The following is a 21842-nucleotide window of genomic DNA, read 5'->3' as shown; positions in this document are numbered from 1 at the left end:
TAATGTTTAACGTTTCTCAGAAACGAATCACAATTCACTCTTTCATTGGATTAAACGCCGGTACAATTAATCAATCCTAAATGAGTTGTGCAAATTGTGCTATACCGCTTAAGATATAAATGTCTAGTTTTTTTATTCGTAGTATTTAATTCGTCATAACCTCAAGCATATTCAAATTTATTCAAATGGTTATCTGTCCGATACAATTGGAAGATTATTGGTATCAGAGAAGCATTGTAATCAAATACAATTATGAAAATTTAATATCACTACATGATGTTAAATTCAAATATCAAATCATATTCAATTTGAGTTATTCAACTATTTCTATAGATCTGCTCCTATTAAATATATTGTTAACTAAAATAATAAAAAGTAAAAAGTACATAAAATAAATAAAATATTTTAATTAAAATAATAAAGTTAAACAATTTAACTTAAATAGATGTATTAAATTTGACTAAAACATCTATTATTTACTATGATTAATATGAACGAAAGGAAGATTAATATGTTATTTATTTTGAAATTAATTACAGAAAAGGATTGTTTTACATTTTGACACACATGAGAGTTAAAAATAACAAAATGTTCCTTAATTCAAAAAATTGACTTGCTATTGCTCCTTTGATATCTAACAGTATAGTTATTCTAATTGTATTATACAAATTACGTTATATTGTATATATGTTAATGTTAATAATAATGATACATTTTACATATCTTGCGAAACAGAAACAGTTAATGTCAATGCAAATCAGTAGACAATGACAAATCTATTCGTTTCGTATTAATGCTATGTTATTAATAAAAATATTATCATTAAAAATATAAGGATATCGACATTTTTCTAAAGTGATTAATATTTCCATTTTCTTTAAAACGTTGCTGTTCGCATATAGATATTCGATACTGACATATCAAGGGAAAAGAATGGAGTAACTCATTGTTCTTTCGCGGCATGTGCAAGCTCGTGCTATTCGAAATTCGAGAGAGGAAGCAAATTCTACCGTACCGATTATTTATTATCGCAGCTGGTCCCTTTTATTCCGGCGAGACTTCGTGAATAAGCCGTTTTCACGCGTGCTTAAGCGCCACCGCGCACGAATTTTACATCAGAATGAAAAATTGCCAATGCCAGTGAAACGAACATGGACAACCGCAACATGGGCAATCATGCTGTTGAGTTTGCGTGCCACTCATCGTGCATTTTCGTTTTTGAAAACGATCGTAAACGCGAGCGTTGCGATCCGAGCGTTTGAAAATATAGCCTTGTCCGTTCGCGGAGTAAGTTTTTGCGTGGTAATTTCAATACAAATTATTAAAACTTGTTCTTCATACGTTGAGCGTATCGCTCTTATGTAGATTCGCGTATGATCGCCCCGAGCCTGCGAGCGCGTCACCGTTGAAAGAAGTGCGACGGCGGCGAGTTCTGTTTACCGTGAGAAACTGTGCACGTGCGCGACTCAGACGGCTAAGACTTTTCGCGTTTAAGTTCGAAGGAGCAATCACTTATTCATAACGTGAGCACGCGAGCGAGTTGTTGCTACCATCGACGCGACGATAGCCAGTCGACATCGATTTATTCTCGAGAAAATGGAGGAGGGAAGGGAGAGAGAGAAAGAAAGAGAGAGAGAGAGAGAGAGAGAGAGAGAGAGAGAGAGAAAGGATATCTATATATGACTGAAAATGTATTCGAAATGAATTTTAATATCGATTATTATGAGAATTTATTTACCTGACATATTTACCTCATATTTATATATTAAAAAAATTTCTCAGTTGAAAATGAATGAGTCAGAAAATTCTATCATAATTAATCAGAATTCTTATTTTAATTAGGCTGAATTGATTTTTTTCTTCAGATAAAGTGATATTTTTCGCAATAAGTTATTTACGGAATTTTAAAATGTTAGCGCGTTATTATTAAATTGACAATCAGTTAATTTAAAAAATTTTAATTTTTAACAAAATGTGTTAGCTAAGATGGCATATACTTTCGCTACTGTAATGAAAAAGTCTTATTACATTATTTTCATTGTAACAAAGAATTAGTTGAATTAGCATACTCTCTAAATCTGAATCAGTGGATAGTCATTAATTACCCAGTGGCATACTTGGTACTGATATTCAGTGAAGTTCAACTAAAAAAGGAAGAATATTTGAGCATTAATAATTAAAATACTGCATGTTAATTTCAATCTTCCAATACCATATTCATTGAATTTAAATACTAAAACAAGATTAGTTAGGTCATGATAAAAATTAACTAGATTAAGGATCTCACATTTAATTCACTGATTACCAGTAGCACTGATATCAGTAATAATTGTTTATAGATATAATTTCTTTGTTAAACTATCAAATCTTTTGCTAATGATTTGATAAACACACAAAATTCGTAGCCAAATTCTGTCAATCTGTATATTAAATCAATTATCTATTTTTTTGTAATAAGTTGTATCTTCTTATTATAAATTATAAATTAATTACATCCTAATTACATCTTTATTTAAAAATACATATAAATTCCAGCATCTAACTTTGACCATTTAATTGGCGTTTCTTTGTTGATATACCTTCTTAATGTTAATGTTGGTATACCTTCTTAATTAAAAACTTCTTAATTAAAAAATCTAATGAAGAGGAAAGAGATGATCGTTATGATAGTGATAGTGATAATATGCAGACGATATGACATACGTTAACACCTCGGCAATTTCTCGTTTATGATTAGCGTTTTCATGTTAACCGCAATTTGCGGACATGTAAAGGGTTTGTCTTCCATGTGGCAGCGGGATTATTTTAAGGAAACTAATGCGCCATGTTAAATGCTGATATTAGCGTCATACGACGGCGAACCAATTACGTAGAAATTATGTAAAGCATAATTTCAAGCATAAAAGCTAGAAAAAAACATTATGTATATTCATATTTTCAATCTTGCAGGGTAAAACACGTATACACAAAGTACAATTCACAGAATTTATACCTCATACTGCATCTTTTATTTTTAATTATGCTCGTCGAGCTCATTAATAATGCTCGACAATGTTTTACATGTTTGACGATTAAATTCCACGAAATTCCACAAAACTGTTCGATTCAATATTTAACACGTCTTTAACAGAAGTACAACCGCGTTCAGCAACAAAGGTAGCTAACGCAACACCGCGGGTGTCCGATCGATACAACTACCCTCGCGTGCGCGCAAAACATCGTAAGAATTGCGGCATTTAATCATCCGCGTGAGGGAGCGCGAAGGAGAGGAGTGAGATATATTTTTCAATATTTTTAGCCGGTGAATCAATTCGCGCCGGCGATGAATCAAAAAAAAGCTCGATTAGTACGGACGCATTGTCGACATTTGTCTTTAGTAATCTACATCTATGATGACAATGAAAAAAATAAAAACCCAGCGAAACAAAGCGAGTTCAAGAAGAGAAGAGGTTCGCTCCTAGTTCTCCACCAGTCTTATATCCTTTGTCTCGTCGTCACACTATTTTCGAGCCAAGCGAGACGAAAAACACGCAAGTCACTATTAATCTCGTGATGTCATGTCGAAGATACGAATTCCAATCCGACGCTGTCAACAAACATATGATAAATTATTCTCGCGGTCTTGTCCAGCCAAGATCTTGTACGGTCACTGCTTACGCATCGTTTGATAGCAAACGAGCAAAATTGTCGATATTAAATTGCAGCCTCGCAAACAAAAAGCAACTTATCGTGACGAAATCTATGTCCTGCGAATTGTCTACCTAGCTTCTAGCAATCAGGGACGACGAAAGGTGAATAACCTTGACTCTTTTGTCGCGACACACAAAGCGAATCTCTGCCTTGCCGAGAACAGAAAAAGCGGAGGAAGAATCGCGCATTATTCGTAGATAGTAAAGTTAAGCTTGCGGCACGTACGATACTTTTTTTCCTGCTGAATTACTTGCGTTTTAGTAAATTACTAGAATTGGACCACACTGAACATAGAATTTCTAGTAATTTACTAAAAGCCAAGCAATCTAGCCGGAAAACATGCATCGATTATGCGTAATTTACTACTAGTCTGCGATAAAAAAATTGTGTAAACAATTTTAGTTGATTTTTAATGTATTTTACTTGAAGACAAATCCGTTTTCTAAATAATATTACGGAAAATAATTAATCATGTAAACAATATTGCTAGTTTCAAATCGCTATCTCGAAAATATCAAATCATATCAAAATAAAAATATATTTTAAAGCTAAAAGTTAATACTTTCGTGGCATTAACAAAATTGAGAAAATTGCCGCCGATGTGCTATAATATTATAAAATCCTTAAAATCATCATTTTTGTCCCTTTGATGTCATTGATGAATTTTTATCAAAATTATGATAGTCAAAGTAGAAAATAAATTCGTGTTCAGCACTTAAAAAACTGTGTGAAACTGATTACATTCGTTCAGGGATTAAGAAATGTAATGTTAATGTCAAGCTACAATGTTATGATTCGAGATTCATAGTTCGTATTTGTATGAGATTCGTAAGTATAAACAAGCAGATTTGTCAAGCTCGCAGTTTGTTGTTTGTCACTTGTGCTGATTCGCCAGCAGATTTTTAAACCGGCATTCAAGAAAGTCACGTTGGTCTTCCAATGTGTCTCTCGGTTAAATGCCAGTACAATGGATTCGACGAGGACGCACAGCGTGGCGTACGATGTAGACGAAAAGTAGACGAGTTACACAATTAGGACTTTCTGGTATGGTCATCGTTCTTTCTGTCATCATTATCCGTCTTACATCCCGTTCTTGTTTATTGTGACTCACCTTCCCCTGACCCAAGTGAAAAAAGACCAGGACGAACGAGAGAACGGAAGGGCCGTGTCCTCCTTCTCCTCTCATTGGTGAATCCTCCTCGCAGCATCGATCCTGCGGTCCCTGAAAGAAGACGGCCATGAACCTCATAAAGAGACACAGCCGTCTTCTCCGGTGCATCATTCTGCCATCTCCTTCGGCTTGTAATATTTTTTTACGATTCTATCCCTTTTCCTCGCTCTGGCTTTCCTCATAATAGTGATCAACGATTTAGAAACAAACCTAGCAACGTGGCTCTTTCGCGATGTTCAAGACGCGCATGCTTAATAAAACCTCATCATATGTCATTATTATGAGCTTCGCATGACCGAGTTTTTCTGGTATGAAGATAAAAGAGAATGTTTACTCTCGCGTTAGTATGAATGCACGCAAAGAACGCCGCGTCGAATTGCTTGCGATCATCGATATATAAAATGGACTGACAATGAGCATCGCAAACGCACGCTTATTGTAAAATTGGAAATAGATACTAGTTACATACAATCATTATTAGAAAAAAACATGATGGTTACATGAATAAAAATGATTGAATAATTTTTACTTTACTTTTTACAAGACTATAAATATTCTATCTATTTTTGTTGAACTTATGACAATAAATTTTACTTGCCTAAAAGTAAGAATTCATCGGAGGTGTAAGATAAAAAAGCAATTATAATAAATCCATTCAAATGATTATAACTTTATATTATTCTCAAGACTATAAGCACGAACAACTTTCTAAACTTTATACCTATATTTTTTATCGCATAGTAAAAATAAATTTTATCAGCGCCAAGACAAAACATATTTATATATATAAAACAGTTGTCACTATGTTTTTTTCTGAGTAGGAGATCTATTTTGTCTCTCTTGCTAGTAAGAGTCCCACATAAATGATTTTGTCTCCTAGATCAATTAAATCATCAATTTGACTACTGCAATGTTTAGTCCATTCTATATGTTGATGCTTATTTGCGACGTGATTCAAGAAACTTTCCAAGAAATTATTTCCATAGATTTTACGGATATAATATAATGCGTCTCTACTTGAAATAATAAGAATAATAGTAGCAATTTCAAGCGAGTATTCGATTCGACATATTAAAAACAAAATTATGTTCGTGCTACATCGTGCAGCATGCGCATAATTTCAAGCGGCTTGTCTGTCAGCCGTTTATCCCCCATCGAAGAGCGTTTTTCTCGGTAGATTCTCAGTAAAAAGAAAAGAAAAGAAGGGAGAAAGAAAGATGAAAAGAGGAGCTAAGGGATAGCTTGCGTAAGAAGGAGACACAGCTCTCGAGGATCGGTCCGATGCTGCGAGCCAGGTGCATTGACTTCGTTCTACAGCAAACCGGATGTCGAAGTCGACTACCTGCCCTATCTCGCTGCGCTTTTCTCTGGATTCGGTTTACGGACCACGCATGGTGTGCTTTGTGGCTTGTTCAGTGACACAAACAGTTTCCTGCTTACTGCTCTCGTAATAGAAATACAAAACATAACACATTGGTCGAGGTTGGAGTATTTTGCAAGAAATATTGTGCATATTTAAATCTTAATTTTCCTTTTCACGCAAACCTGATCATATAAAGTGACACATCTCAAATTAAACAGTGATAGAATAGAACAGGGTCATTTCTCGCAATAATGTTTATATTTCTGGACAAGACATATTGAAGATTTAAAGATTATGCTTGTGCTCTCAAGAAGCAATCATAATTGTATAACATAGAGTTGTAAGTATATCACTGCAAAGAATATTGTTTTTCGTCATAAATTTTTATATTACTTTAAAGTTAAAATTGAAATAACTCTGTCCTACCCTTAACTTTATTGTACAGCTTTTTAGAATATCTTGAAAGGATTCTGTCCTAATAATAGAAAATTAAGTTCCATGAGTAGTATGGAACTCTTTTGTTTTTTGATTAAAAAAAAAACAGAAAAATAGTGAGAAAGATATAAAAGTTTATCTTAAAAGTTAGGGGCCCAATTCTTCGTATAGTATAAGCGAAACTTCAATCGGCATAACTTTTTCCTCGCTCGATCGTGTTGTTTCAATCGCGGTAAACGTGTTTGCAAGAAAAATATGCAAGACTGTTAGGCTTACAACGATACTGACGGCATCCCTCGTGTATAGTATAAAGATACTTATCGTACAGATCGAGACGGCCGTAAATACTAACGCCGAAAGTCGTGAGCCTAACGAATAATAGACCCGTCTTGCCCCGACTCGTTCTCTTTGTTATACCCGAACCACAAAAGTGCAATGACCGACCCTGAACCAGAGTCATCGGCAAAACGGGTAGGCGATTCGTTATTGTCTTATTCTCTGTTTAACTCAGCTGTACCTCGTTTAAAATACGCCACGGATGACGTGTGCGACGCAAATGAGAAAAAAATTGCAATTTCTTTGCCTCTCTGTAACATGCATCAAGTTTTTTATTAAATATAAAATGTTGAATTTTAAAGGCATAATTGATTTTTTAATCGTGAATTTTGATAAATAAATTTTAATCTGCAAAAAATAAATAAAATACAATCCAACTTTTATAAAAAAACCTCGTTATTAAACCTTTCACATGTATGTAAGAATTTTTTTCAAATTTTTATACAGTCCAAAACAACATAAAAACCTGCACTAAAGTTTGACGATTCAGATAAAAATTTTGTCGAGGATTTGAATAGATGTATTAATTAGAGTTGCTGATTATTCAGATATTGATCTGAATAATATTACAATCGAATAACTGAATACGGACCGAAATCTATAGACCGAAATCATTAACCCTAATTATATTAAATATTCCGCGGATACTCCCCCCCCCCCCCCCTCCGGATATCAAAATCTAGGTAAACAGATAATTGTCAAACTTAATTAATTTAATTAACCTAATTTGCAGATTGTGCGCATAAAATATAATGATCTATATGTCTGTGTATACAATGTAAACTATATTTTACGTGTCATCTATGTAAACCAATTCATGAAGCCTGTGTTTTTTGTCGTTGCACTAAAACTTTTATCTCGCTTAAATATTTTTATTTATCACAATATTAAAGTCAGACATATTAACAATAATAAAAGTTAATTACATCTTTCTGTATTGTATTATCCAATATATAATTACATATTTTACGTTGCTTGTATTGTCTATACATAAAAAAAATTCCTGAACAATAAATAAATATTTCATATAAACGTAATTTTTAAATATATGGCACAACCCTGTTATTGATTAATTTGAATAATACAGTTTTAAAGAAGCATCGGGGGCTTCAGTGGTCATCTCATGAATTGTCATTAATCCTCTACCCGTGTTCATATCATATTTTATTAATCATGTTCAAAACGTGATCTTTTTATTGACAATACTGTAATACCACGAGAACTTTTTAAAAACGCTCGCGTCAAAAAAGATCCGAACACGGTTAGAAGATTAAATATTGTTGCGAAGGATTAAAAGAATTGTTCTCAAAGATAAACTAACGACACGTGCATGCGAAAAAGCGATCATTATTTTTTCCGTCCCACGCGATTTGCATCGATCAGTGTCTGTCCTTCGTGGGGATCAGAAAGAAACGGACAATCGCTCGATCTGATGTTGGATGTTTGCCTCGTTTCTTCGCCTTGTAAAGTGCACGCAACGAGGTCAAATAAGTATCATAAAAGTGATGGTATCACCATTATATTCGGAATTTATGCATACAAGGTGGAACAGTTGGCACGTGCGCAATTATGAAATGTTAATTTTAATAAGAAGCGCCATTCGTTATCGCGAGATTCCATTAGTTCGAGAATTATTTTCGGTATCAATGTTAATTGCAGACGCAATTAACATTGATACCGAAAATAATCGAGAGAATATACAGGCGGATTTGCGCTCTTGCAAAGAGAAGAGAATATAGGAAGAGCGAAGTAGACTCGTTTCGTTCCAATGGTTTTCCCGAACTACGCGCGATCGTAATGAATACAAAGACGAGGTCGATTGATAGTGTTGGTGCACGTTACCTTTTCACCAACGGCTGTATCGTCATGCAACCCCGGTAATTAAATGCGCGATATACCGAACACCGAGAGTGCACGTTACTATATTGTGTGGATCCTCTGGTCCATCCTATCAAGGTGGCAGAGACTATTTGTTCGCGGCGGGACGTAATACGCACCGTGCGGGCGGTTTCGTTGAGGTGAGAATTCGAAGACGAAGTTTGTCGGTAAATTGAATTTGCGGCCGTTGTTAACGCCAGTTTTCCGTGTATAGTCTGATATTCCATGATAGTCTGAGAGTCGTATAAGTTAACTGTACTGCGACTTATCCTGCTTCACTTGCAAATCCTTTGTGCAAGTCTGAAGTCAATTTTTTATTACCGAAGATGCATACAGATAATTTTTTAAATTATAAACGATTCTTTAATTTCACATATGAATCATTTCATTTCAAATTAAATTTGTTACATTTTACTCTTTAATGGAACATTAATTGATAACTTAATAATCATATTCGGTTAGAAATTATAGTGAAGAAAAATCCGAATAAAAGACACTGAATAAATCCGACTAAAGTTTATTGGATTTACTATGTTTATATTAAATCGAAAAATTTATTGCAGTTTTTTTCATTCGTGTAATGCATTCAGCTGTGCAATTCCTATAAATTTGAAGACATCGACAAAATGGTAATTACGAGAAAAAGTTCTTTAAAAGAAATCCTTTGCAAATGCGGTATCTATTGTATTCGCGATTAGAATCATGCATTTCAACGAAAGACGATGAAAGTACTCCCGGTTTCCTTGCAGACCGTTTTATCCAACTTTCCCCGAGACTTTCGGACGACACAAGGAAATTGTGCGCTACTGATAGAGCTCGGTACGTTCGTAACAATAGCTATTAAGTAGTTTGTTTGCATTGAGGAATTCACGATGGAACGCTTCGAGCGCTTCATTCTCATCCGGCCTGACGAGTCCTTAAGGACTTTCGAGACGATCTTCGCGATGCAGGGAATAGCTTTGTTCCTTTGCGTTACATTTCTATATAACATTATTCTCGTTACTCTCGCTCGAGGTGGTTATCCAGCTAAAGTCTCGCTGATTCGCGCAGAGTATTGGCCAACAGATGTAAAAGAACTGAAGATTGTTAAATCATAAAAGTAGAAGCGTTTTTTTAAGAAAATGAGCTTAGTTATGGAATTTATAAGAAAGGTTTAGTCTGCAATATGCTTGTATTAAGACTTTGCGACTCTGAATCTAGGATATACAAGATGTACCAAAGATACCATGGGATATTCCAACATTATCTTGCGACTTGCGATATACTCGAAATTACAAACGTAATATCAATATCTCGCGTAAATCGTTCGAACACTATACATTCGTCTACACAGATGAATGATCGATTGACCTATTAGCGGCTATCTATAATGTTCTTGCTGCGGCACGTAACAAGGAATAATTTATTTCAATTTCCTATACGTCAATATCGATATGCGCTCGCCGAACGCATTCGTGATGTGCTGACGAAGCCGCTGACCCGGGAAAAGTAAAAATCGATACTTACTGCCGAGGGGGAGGGAAGGTATAGTAGAGAATTACGATAATAACAAAAATGTAATTTTCAGGAAATTGAACGTCCGACACGCGCGACACCGCATTGAAATTTATTAATATATCGTTGCCATTTTACACGTTGTCGTTATCGTTACAAGCGTTTGTTGAAAAAAAAAAACAGGAAGTACTATTACATTTGTGTTCTAGAGTAGATAAATCTAATGAACTCATTCTACTGAACGACTTGCGAAATTAAACCTCTCTGAGATCCACCAAAAATAAATTTTAGATATCTGCTAAGTATCAACTCGTAATAAGTGGCTTCTCCTTTTTTCTTTTCTCTATATTCCCTGTATTAATTAGTGGATACTTGCATTAATACTCGCGTAATTAAATTATGATATTTTTATTATATATCTATATTATACATGTTTCTTTTATTCTTTCAACTTATTGGAAAATGTACTCAGTATTCAGCATTCAATGTAACAACATTTGTATGATTGAAGTTTGTAATTGTAACACTCGAGAGGAAGTCTTCTTAGAGTGCATATATAATAAATTATTTTAAACGTATTATATATAAACGTTGATTATTTTAAAACTAAGCAATTTAATCACGGAAACGAATTGATTATAGAAGTTAAAAATATTAACAAATATAACAAAATAATAAAAAAGTTAAGTTATCCTTGCTGCTTTGATATCTAACAGTGTCCTCATTCTCGGAAAAGAGAAAGAAAATAGAGAAAAGATAGAGCTGGTTCGGTTCGCGAAATGAGAAATGGATAGAAAAAAAAAGATTGGTATTCTATCATGGTTATTTTTCATGTCCCACGCAATTGATTAGAAAACTTTCAGAGGCGCTATTGATTCGTTAATATTGACGTGTTTATTTTAAAACGAACCACAGAAATAGATTGATTTACATTCTGTTTGGATACACATGGAAATTAACAAAATGTTATTCGACTCACGGGATTAAATTACCATTGCTCTTTTGATACCTAACAGTGTATATACAACATTGTTCGTCACTAAATTTTCTACATAATTATTTTAGTGATCTAGTAAAATTATTTTTAGACTTATAAATCTACCTACACTTTTAGATATTTCAACAAAATCACTTTTTCCATATAACAACCGTGATTGTAAGGTACGAGCTATCTCATAAAAACTTTGATTAGCGTACGGAATCTGGCTGATAATTGAAGAATGAACTGTCATAAAATTTTCTATTTTTCTGATAAAAGCTGCTTCATCCTTCTATGTAATTTAGCGAAAAAAAAAAACCGACGGATTTTCACAATTATCTTCTCGGATTACTTTTGCGCATATCTTAAGAAAGCACATATCGGGAACAAGCAACATGAACGAGAATGAGCGCATCTGTTGCCGGAACAGTAATTGCGACCGCGAGCTGGAAGTACAACGCACGCGTGTAAGGCGGACTACACGTGAACCTGCCCGTTCTTTCTCTCATCCCTCGTATTATAGGTACAATGTACGCAAGAAACTCGGAGTTGCGGCACGCCTAGGCCAGAGGTGCATAACATATGATATAAAAGAATGTTTCCCAAGTCAGAATTATATGTATGCCTATATGCTGTAATAAATAATTAAGTTTTATTTTGATAGAATTGTGAAAAGGCCGATTATATCGTTAATCTCGCTTCCCTTTTCCTGTTGTAAATGTACAGCTGAGCGATAATTTGACTCCATTAATTACATCAGCTTTCGTTGCTTTTTATTAATTGCATTAATCATCACACATTTACTCTTCCTTTTCATCAATCAATCAATTTATGTTATATAAATGCATGCATGAACAATTTTGTTAAAGGATCTAAAATTTCAGCTAAATACATATTTAATATTAATTTTGTCGAATATCAAAAAAATTACATAGGAATCTCAAATATACATATAATGAGCTATGCTACAGAAAGTTTTAATATCTAACTTCTAGCAACTAATTTGAACACCTTACTTATTCATTTTAATGGTTCAACAAAATTATTTTCAGATCTTTATCTAAATTTTTAAATACTTTAAACCATCCCTTCGATATACGTACAATACATATAAAAATAGCAAAATCGAACAATTTAATAAAGTTGAGCAAACGTATTTATATTACATCCGCCTATTCTTTAGTAGATTCGGATCTCAAGGGCACCGTTATGACTACGTGGGTTAATATCCAAGTTATACACCCCTGGGTCTAGGCGAACGGTACGAGAAAGACCCTCGCCCTCGAACAGCAAGCCACGCCAGTAATTACGTAGGGGAGACGCGCGTTCCATTGTTCTACGTTAGTTCTGTAGTTCAGGTAATGGGTACTTATACGCTGGTAGCTTCCGCGACGCGCGAAGGCTTTACGTCGTCGCGGGAATTCACGTTGAGCGAGTGTATTACACTGGTCGATATTATTATGTGGCAATCCTGCTGCTGCTGCTGCCGATATATTTCAAGCGGTAATATTTCTCTTTTGTATATCTTCCGCGATACGGCAATATCGATTACCTTCTACGTGCCCGGAAGAGCAGAAGATAAGATACGGTAATTTGGTAATATTTCAAATCGACTTCTTACCCACAGAATATAATGATCAGGACCGAGAATACGATAGAAATCGCAGTCTCGGAATGGCAGCTAATTTAATTAGACGAAACCTCCCTATTCATGTCGACTCATCGCATAATGGAGATGAGCACAGTTGTTCGGACAAGGAACTTTATTCCTGAAAAATATCGCCTACGAAAATATTATTATATAATACGTTATTAGGGAAAGAATGATTTGCTGAGATTTTTAAAGATTTAATAATTAAAGATTTAGATACAGATTTAAACATAATTTTGTTGGATCGTTAAAATAGTTACACATTCAAGTATAACAAGAAATACTGCAAGAAGTTTTGATACTTAAACAATCAGCTTGAACGTTCTATATAATTATTTAGTGATCTCATAAAATTATTTTCAAATCTGTATCCACATGGAAAGATTTTTCTAAAAATATCTCAAAATTTAAATAACAAAGAAAAATGTTTAGTGAATAACTATTATTTTGTTGATATGTGAATTACAAAAACTTTCTTATCTTTTAATTAAAAAATTGTATTGTTCTAATCAAAATTTGGTTAGAACACAATTTTTAACCAAAAAATAAAGTTTTTTAAGTAAAATAAGTTAAAAATAAGTTATATCAACAAAATAATGGTTATTCTTCTCTCAGTATAAATACAGATCTGAAAATAGTTTTGTTCATTGAATCATCAAAATAATTATATAGAAAACTAATGAGAATGTCAAAATTTTATGCAGCACTGCTCAGCATACTTGAGATTCCTAATTATTTTGATGGATACATTACTTTAAAATAAACGAAGCGCCACTACGATCTGAATGTTAAAATGTTGAACTGATTATATATATTCATATAAATGAATTAATTTCAGAAATGATAATTGTGTGCCGATATGATTGTCGGATTTTCAACGCAATCAATCTGAAATATTAATAATCCCTCCAAATTTCCCACATTTAATCTTAAAAAACTGTAATAAACTTATTGCGAAAAATATTGCCTCGGCCAGGAGTCGAACCCGGATCTCTTGCATTCCGTGCGAGCACGGACTACCTTAGCAATATTCCTCGCAATAACTGATACGTATAGAGAATTATGCATTGTAGGCGAGCGTGTATAAACAATAAGATTGGAAATAATGGAACGTTTATGTTAGATATTACTTTAAAATACGAAGCGCTATGGTTAAGATGTTGAACTATTATATATATATATTCATTTAAATGAATTAAGATTTCAGAAATTATAATATTTTGGTGGATGGTCCAATAAAATTATTTTCAAATTTGTATCTAGTTCATCTTTTAAATACTTCAACGAAATCGTTCTTTCTATATGTAACTAATTTTTTAATATTTTAGCTTTAGCAAAACCGTCTTTTCTGTGTATATTACAGATTTTATGCGATATAGATTCAAGAATAGGTTTCTAGATCTCAAGCTTTCTCTCGTGCGGATTTTACGATATAATTTAGCATCATCAAATAACCGTGAGACAATCATCTGGTAAAACCGGTATAACATATATGCGTCCAACTTTCGTCTCGACGACTCGCAAAATCTCGTTATATGAATTACTCGATGACTTGGGCGCGTTAATGCTCGCGCACAAACAACGAACACTGATTCGCGACGAGGCTCATCGATCAATGTCAGGCCGAGTCCTTCGAACGGGATATACACGCGCATGTGATTTATACTATACGCGTATATCGCTCTCAGCGTTAAAAATCGCTTGATAAGCGCCGCCAATTCATTGCACGAGATCAATCTCGAGCTTTTTGCCTAATGTCAATAGATATTCAGATGCAGTGAGCTGTAGGCAGCATCCGAGTGTTCTCGGATATAATCGGTATATATGCGGTGTAATATCAGCAGAATTGTAATCGGATATTTGGGGAACTTGGTGTGTTCGTGATACACGAGAAATGTTGTGATCTATGTTTCAATCATCGGCCACGGAATTTCGTGTATCAACAGAGTTTCGTTAAGATGCAAGACAGCATACTCTACGATGCTTGCTGTACAGCTAGTCTGTTGGCAAGGAGCCTGTTAATGGAGCAACAGCATGTACGCCTTGTTTTACATTGTTTCATCTTTTGCAGATTTACAAATTGTTTCCGCTTTTAAAAATCCAGTTTAATACTGAAAGATGATAATTAAATATTTATTTTGAGTATTAAAAGTCTAAGTATATTAAAATACTGAACAGATGAAAAAAAAAAAAACTAAATGCAAATCTGAAAATAATATTTTGATGAATCATAAAAATAATTATGTAGGAAACTCAAACATGCTACAAAACATTTGGATATTTCAGCAACTAGCTTTAGCTATCCTACATAATTATTTCGATAGTCCAATAAAATTTTCAGATCTGCATTTAGTTAAATTTTTAGGCTCAGCGAAACCGTTCTTTACGTACAGTGCTTTTAAGTGCCTTCCGTCTAAACTGATATTTTTTAATTTCATTCTTATTTTTGTTCGAATTTTAATTTAAATTTTATATTAAATTTCTCTAAAAGTTTTTCTATGGTCTTTAATATAATCTATGTAAATAGTGAAACGTTAATTTAAATCGTGATCAAATATCAGAGCAACAAACATTGGTAGCCAACTTGAAATGCAGAATTACGTAACAAACACATCGTGCGCCATGTGCGGAAGTTTCAGAAACATAATAAAAATATAGTTACGTGCACATTTGTGATTTCCAGCATTCCAAAACACGTCATGAAATCCAGCGTGAAAACGTCATCCGCAAAATGTATCATCAATCGAGACACGGTTCAAGCACGAAATTCTGTTGGTGAAGAAAGAAAAGCGAGAACGTTTTGAATAAGGGGTGAAAATATATAACGCCCGCATGCGAAAGCCGCTCTACATGAAGGCGGAACTTACGTGCATATGTACTTAGGCTCGTAGATACGTGGGCGCGTGATGCAAACATTTCGCAGCTGGAAATGCTTCCAGCGATTCTCTCTAGCTCTCCAGGAATTTATACGCCCTACGGAATCCCGCAGGAGAGCCTGCGAATTATCCATGTGCACCGACATCGCCGTTCTATTTAATTCGCAAAACCGTAATTGCTGATGAAGTGAGATTAACACAAGGAAATCGGTAAGTACCTTGCTCGCGAGATCATCCTTGACATGACAGTGAAAAGATACACACAGTGCATGCATGAGTCACAAATTCGCACAAACATACGAAGGAAAGATTGACACGCGAAATGACTTGAATAAAATGCACTTTATTTTAATTCGTGTTTATTAGAAAAGAAATTTAATCTTTAAGAGAATGAAGTGATCACAGCAGTCCATGATCTTCTTTAAAATCTTATTCTGTAAAACGAAACTAGAAGATATTGTCCAGATACTCAAAAATCATAAAGTTTTTTTTTTATTTTTATATTCTTCTATTTCGTGAAGATATATGTAAACTCGTTATGATGTATGTAAACTTTAATAATAAAAAATAATATATTAGTAAAAAATATAAATATAAAATTAAAATTTTTGTGAGATATTCTGAGCATCCACCTACCAATTTGCATTATTTTTAAATTACCTACTTTTTCCAATTAAACTTAATTTACTGATAATACAAAAAATATATTTTTCTAGCTAATCACTAAACTTTTAAAGTTATTGCTAACAGAAAAACACAATTTTTCATTATATTATCAGGTTAAGTGAGGTCACGTCTAAACCATAACTTACACGTGTACGGATGCGAGCCTATAAGCACAAATATCATTAACTTGATCTCTTTAAAACATTCGCGAAGAATTTCTCTTATCTGTATAAGCAAACGTATTCCTCTCTCCATTTTGAAGGCGAAGAACGGAAAGTTTCTTGAAAGTTCTCAATATCGCGCGCCTTCTGTCTTTATTAAACTTGCTAGAAACCCTGTTTAATTCTTAATGAAGCTACGACTATGACTTTTCACTAAGAATACGAAAAAGAGGAACAGCAGCCGTTGTAAGCCGAAAAGTTTTAATCGTCAACATTAACGCGTTTTGCAAAAGGCGCTCCGGCAAAATATGACATTCATAAAAGTTTCATAGAAAAATAAAAAAAGAAATAAATAAACGTAGGAGCAGTCTCTCGAAATGTCGCTCGTGCTTTCCACACAGTTCGACAATTTCAGAGCTCTGGGAAATGTAGAAAAGAGCAGTAGAGATTTGCATTTATCCTCGAAGGGAACGAACATCGAGCGTGTACGCTCGTGTGAGAAAGTTAAAATTGCATTAATGCATTCAATCCACACACAAACTGCGAAAACCGTTTGCAAACTGTGCAAGGTAATTTGCATGATTGTATCCGCAGGTAATTTTGCTTTCTATGAAAAACTAGCATATATGGTATTGTTGAAAAAAAAAAAAAAAAAAGAAAATTTGCGAATCTAAAATATATTTCATAATCTCTTTTTGCACATTCTGATCCGCAGCAAAAAGTATTCTCGATTATGTACTTATAATTGAATAAAATCTAAATTTAAAAATTATTTCGCAAATATGAATAAAATATTATACTTGAAACAATGACGTAATGTTCCATTAGTCAAAATCGCTTTCATCGTTATAAATACATTTCAAATATGATTGATGGTTAGTTCGTTTCGACTTATCGATTTTAACCTAGAGCTTTACCTTGAACAAATAAAACAAATAATTAGTTAGGTTCTTTGTTTAATTAGTTAGGTTCATTGATTTAAATTTGCAAACGTTTTCTGTTCTTTCTTGATATTCACTTCTTCTTGATAAAATTCATCTTTACTTTCAATTTCATCTTTCACTTTCAAATTTCTCTGAAATAAAAGAGAGTGGAATCAGATTCTCTCTCCTGAAATATTTGGTTAAAAAACTATTTGGTAATGGTTGTGTTCCAAAATTTACTGCCACATTATCTATAATTTAATTATAAATTATAAATAAAAATTATAAATAAAAATTAATTATAAATAAAAATCTATAATTTACGTGCACTATAGATTTTCAGTACTGGCAGTAAATTTTGGAACACAGCCTATGTAATAGAGATATTGAAAATTAATCCTGAATTTTTTCATATTTTTTGAAAGTCTAAAATAGTAAAAAAATTCGAGAACTGAAGAAATTAAAATATGGTGATTGCATACAATAAATTACAATAATTATAATAATACAGATTACAGCAATTAATACAAATTATCAATTTGCATGCAGAATTGAGATTATTTTTTATTCTGGCACTCATCATATGTTCTATTTTTCCACGAAAGATAATATACGCAACATTTATTTATTAAATAATATTTCAAATTATACTTAATTATTTAAGTTATTTTTAATCATTTTTATAAGTCACCACTGTTCCTATTCAATATATTGTTCATTTAACTAAAATAATAGAATTAAAGGATTTAATTCAAGAAAATTAAATTTAAGGACAATTAAATTTGACAAAAAATTTAATTTATTATGTAACAATATATATGAACGATTTCAATTAGAAGTACTTAATCGAGAATACTTTTTGCTGTTCTATCTACTATTTTGAAATTATGGAAAGAATTTTCTTTTAAAATTTATCCTGAAAATATGATAATTGTAATATAATATTTTAAAGATTTTTACTATGCACTTTAGTAAAATTAATCAAACTTTTATATTTTATTGTAGTTTTATTAGTTAATGAGAGAGATTTATGTAAAAAATTCTTTGAAATATGTTGTCCTACGACTATCATTTCAGGGTAAACTCTTGAAAAAAATTTTCTCCGTGCAGAAATGGATTGATTTATAATACATATGATTATATATAACGCACATAGAAATTAAAAATAAAATATTATTTAATTCAAGGGATTGCTCCTTTGTTATCATAACAACGGGGAAAATCTCAATATACAAATGCTAATTCTGCTAGCTCTATGGCAGTAATGAAATATATATCACGTATGTATGTATTTTCTCTTTATCAAGCTGCAACGATGACGCAAGCAAACGTAGCGCAACAAATCTCCGCTGAAATAATCATTGTGTAGCGAACGCTCTTCATCGCAATATCTTTAAACCTATTCTACAATTGCGTAAACGTAGTTGTAAGAATCGACCAATCATAGTCGAATATTCTTTTCATATTCGACTGTGATTGGTGAATTTTTATAACTACAAGCACTTATAACTATACGCTATTACGCAATTGTAAAACAGGCTTATACTGTGTAACGCCATGCGCTCGCAACCGCAGAATTATTCGCGCGTTAACCTCTTCCGTCGACAGTCTTTAATACTGTGATGATATTCCAAGTCCCGTTAGTTTTCATTTAAACTTAAATTTTATGTTATCTTTCTTGTAAAACGAGAGCCGGAAACTTTTGAATCAAAGAAAAGAAAGGAGATATTTGCTATTCTAACATTACAATTCTTAGAGCGATCACGAAGAGCGAAAACTATTGTAAATTCAACCCGAAACTTCATCGTATGCATTAACGTACGCGCATGCATTAACCTGCTTAATTATATTCAAATTATGGAAAATTCAAACTATTACATGCGTAATCGATATTTCAAGAAGACATAAAATAATAATGAGAGATGGTAATATGGGGATTTTCACTAATTGTATTATACTTTAACTAATGTAGTTGTTATTAAATGATAATATGTCGACAACAAAAGCGTACTTTAATCATCTTCATACAGAGAGAGAAATACTATCCTGCAACAATAATTTCTTTAAATATTAAAGCATCTAATCCATTTTATGGAGCACTGTGTAAAGAATAATTTTATACACAGAATAATTTTCTGTACAGTGTCTAATTTTTCTAATATCAGAGATTAAAACGAAATTAAATGTATGCACCAACAAAAATGTATTAAATTTAATATTTATTTAAATAGTACTAATTTAACACTTACTTACAATTTATTAGAAAATGATTAAATCAAAATAAATTTCATAATACGAAAATAGTTAAATCAAATTTAATAAATATTCAGCTAATACTATTTAAAAAAATACTCCTAAATAAAAATTTAATACAACTTTTCTGAATGTATAAATATTATATAAAATAAAAATAAATAAAATAACTATATATACATGTAAATAGTTTTCATACAATATGATTGTTTTTTATATAACATGTAATTTGCATATTTACATATATTAAATGCCAGATATAATAAATTATCCAGAAGGATATGAATGCAGCAAAAAAAATACACTTGCTTTCTATCGCGACGCGTACAACCGTTACAATGAGAAAGTGGATTCGAATACTTTCACTGCAACGTGTCGATTTTATTGCATTGATTCATTCGTAAACGAACTTGATATGCGATACAAAAACGTTGTAATAAAAAAACCAAAGACGCGAAGGATTAGAAGATTGGACAGTTTATTTACATAAATATACAAAATTGGGTTGTAACAAAAATGCCCGATATATTTAAATCTAGTTTCGAACTTATCCACAGGGGATGCATCCATTAGAATTATATCTCTGTCAATGTAAATCGTGCAACGTGCAACGAAATCTCGAAGCAGAATTGGGTGACTGTGCACCAATGAGAGCGAGCAATAGCTTTCGTTTACTCTCTCCCTTTCGTACTCTTTCTTGTTTTGGTTTTGGTTTTATTCTCGGCCTTGATCGTTCCAGCATGGAGCGAGGACCAAGGAGAAAAAGAAAACAGAAGTCAATTGCGTTTACGAGTACAGAAGACGAAGCTCGCTTCCTTTTCTAGACTGTCGTACGAAGCAATACGAAGTGTCCTAGATGCACCGCGTACGTGTATCGACAATGTCAACAAAATGTATTATATGTGTATTTTTAGGCATTCATATCGATTGCCTTTGAAAGTGAAAGAAAACGTATTTCTATAATTCGATAATCCTATTTAATAAAAATTATTTAAAAACTGTGCATTAAATAATTCAATAAAATTAACTAATTAATTAATTAATTAATTAAAATTGGTTTAAATTTTTAAATTTTATTTCGAAAATATTGCAAACTTCTCGCGCAACGATTTTTGTGCTAGCTTTTTATCATGTATCGAACATTAGAATTTGTTTTGAATTTTGTCAATTGAATTTCTGTATGTATAATGTGTATGTTTAATTTTCCGCGCGAATAATATATTCGCTTATGTATTTTTACAAATGACATTCAAATTAAAAATATAGTGAAGAAGAGACAAACATTGTTTTTGTTGATCATAACAATAAGTCCTATTGTTTTTATTTAAGAACTTCAACCTTTAATATTATATATCTCCATTTAAAGCTTTTATTATATTTTCGTTATGTTTGTGTTAAAGTTTTTATTTATTTTTCTTCGAGATAATTTAACTTTATTACAATTTTATTATAAATATCAAAAATAGATTTTAAATTATTACAAAATTAATCAGGTCCAAGTGAAATCATAAATTAAGAACTCATTTTTAATCTCGGACAGTAATTTAGCAATTAAATGGTCAACATATACTATCATACTGAGAGAAAAATCTGTATTTAAATGATTTATAATATAAATGATTTCAAAGAAAATCAAGTTTGTGTCTAGAAAAAGTAAAAGACTATGAAATTCACAGAAGAGTAATTAAACTAATCTTTATTATCAAGAAATCGAATTGGATTCTTTTATAATCTAAGAAATGTGTCAATCGTTTTTTTCAAAATCGCTGAAATATTAGATACAAATTTTTCCTTCAGTACGAAAAGACAAAAGAACAACTTACCTTCGCAGGACTTCTTGGATAACCCAAACGTTGGCGGAAGTCGTCTCCATCCTCTCCAGTTGTTACAGAGCGATTCGGGCTCGCTGCTGAAACTACACAGCGAGTCTTCCTCGAAGCGGTCAGAATCATCGAAAGAAAAGCGA

At 32.6% G+C, this 21842-nt stretch overlaps 1 protein-coding gene across 1 annotated transcript in view; it reads right to left on the bottom strand.

The window, feature by feature from the left end:
* LOC108686262 (zinc finger SWIM domain-containing protein 8) overlaps window positions 1-21814 on the bottom strand; it is a gene marked incomplete at its 5' end in the record, with an annotated part of 61258 nt that extends 39444 nt beyond the window's left edge. The window contains 1 exon segment of the mRNA XM_018191482.1: window positions 21700-21814. Coding sequence (XP_018046971.1) covers window positions 21700-21814 — 115 coding nt within the window.
* Window positions 21815-21842: the final 28 nt, after the last annotated feature.

This window comes from Atta colombica, unplaced genomic scaffold (assembly GCF_001594045.1).
Source record: "Atta colombica isolate Treedump-2 unplaced genomic scaffold, Acol1.0 scaffold171, whole genome shotgun sequence".
Taxonomy (NCBI): Eukaryota; Metazoa; Arthropoda; class Insecta; order Hymenoptera; family Formicidae; genus Atta; species Atta colombica.
This window is presented reverse-complemented; position numbering and strand designations above follow the sequence as displayed.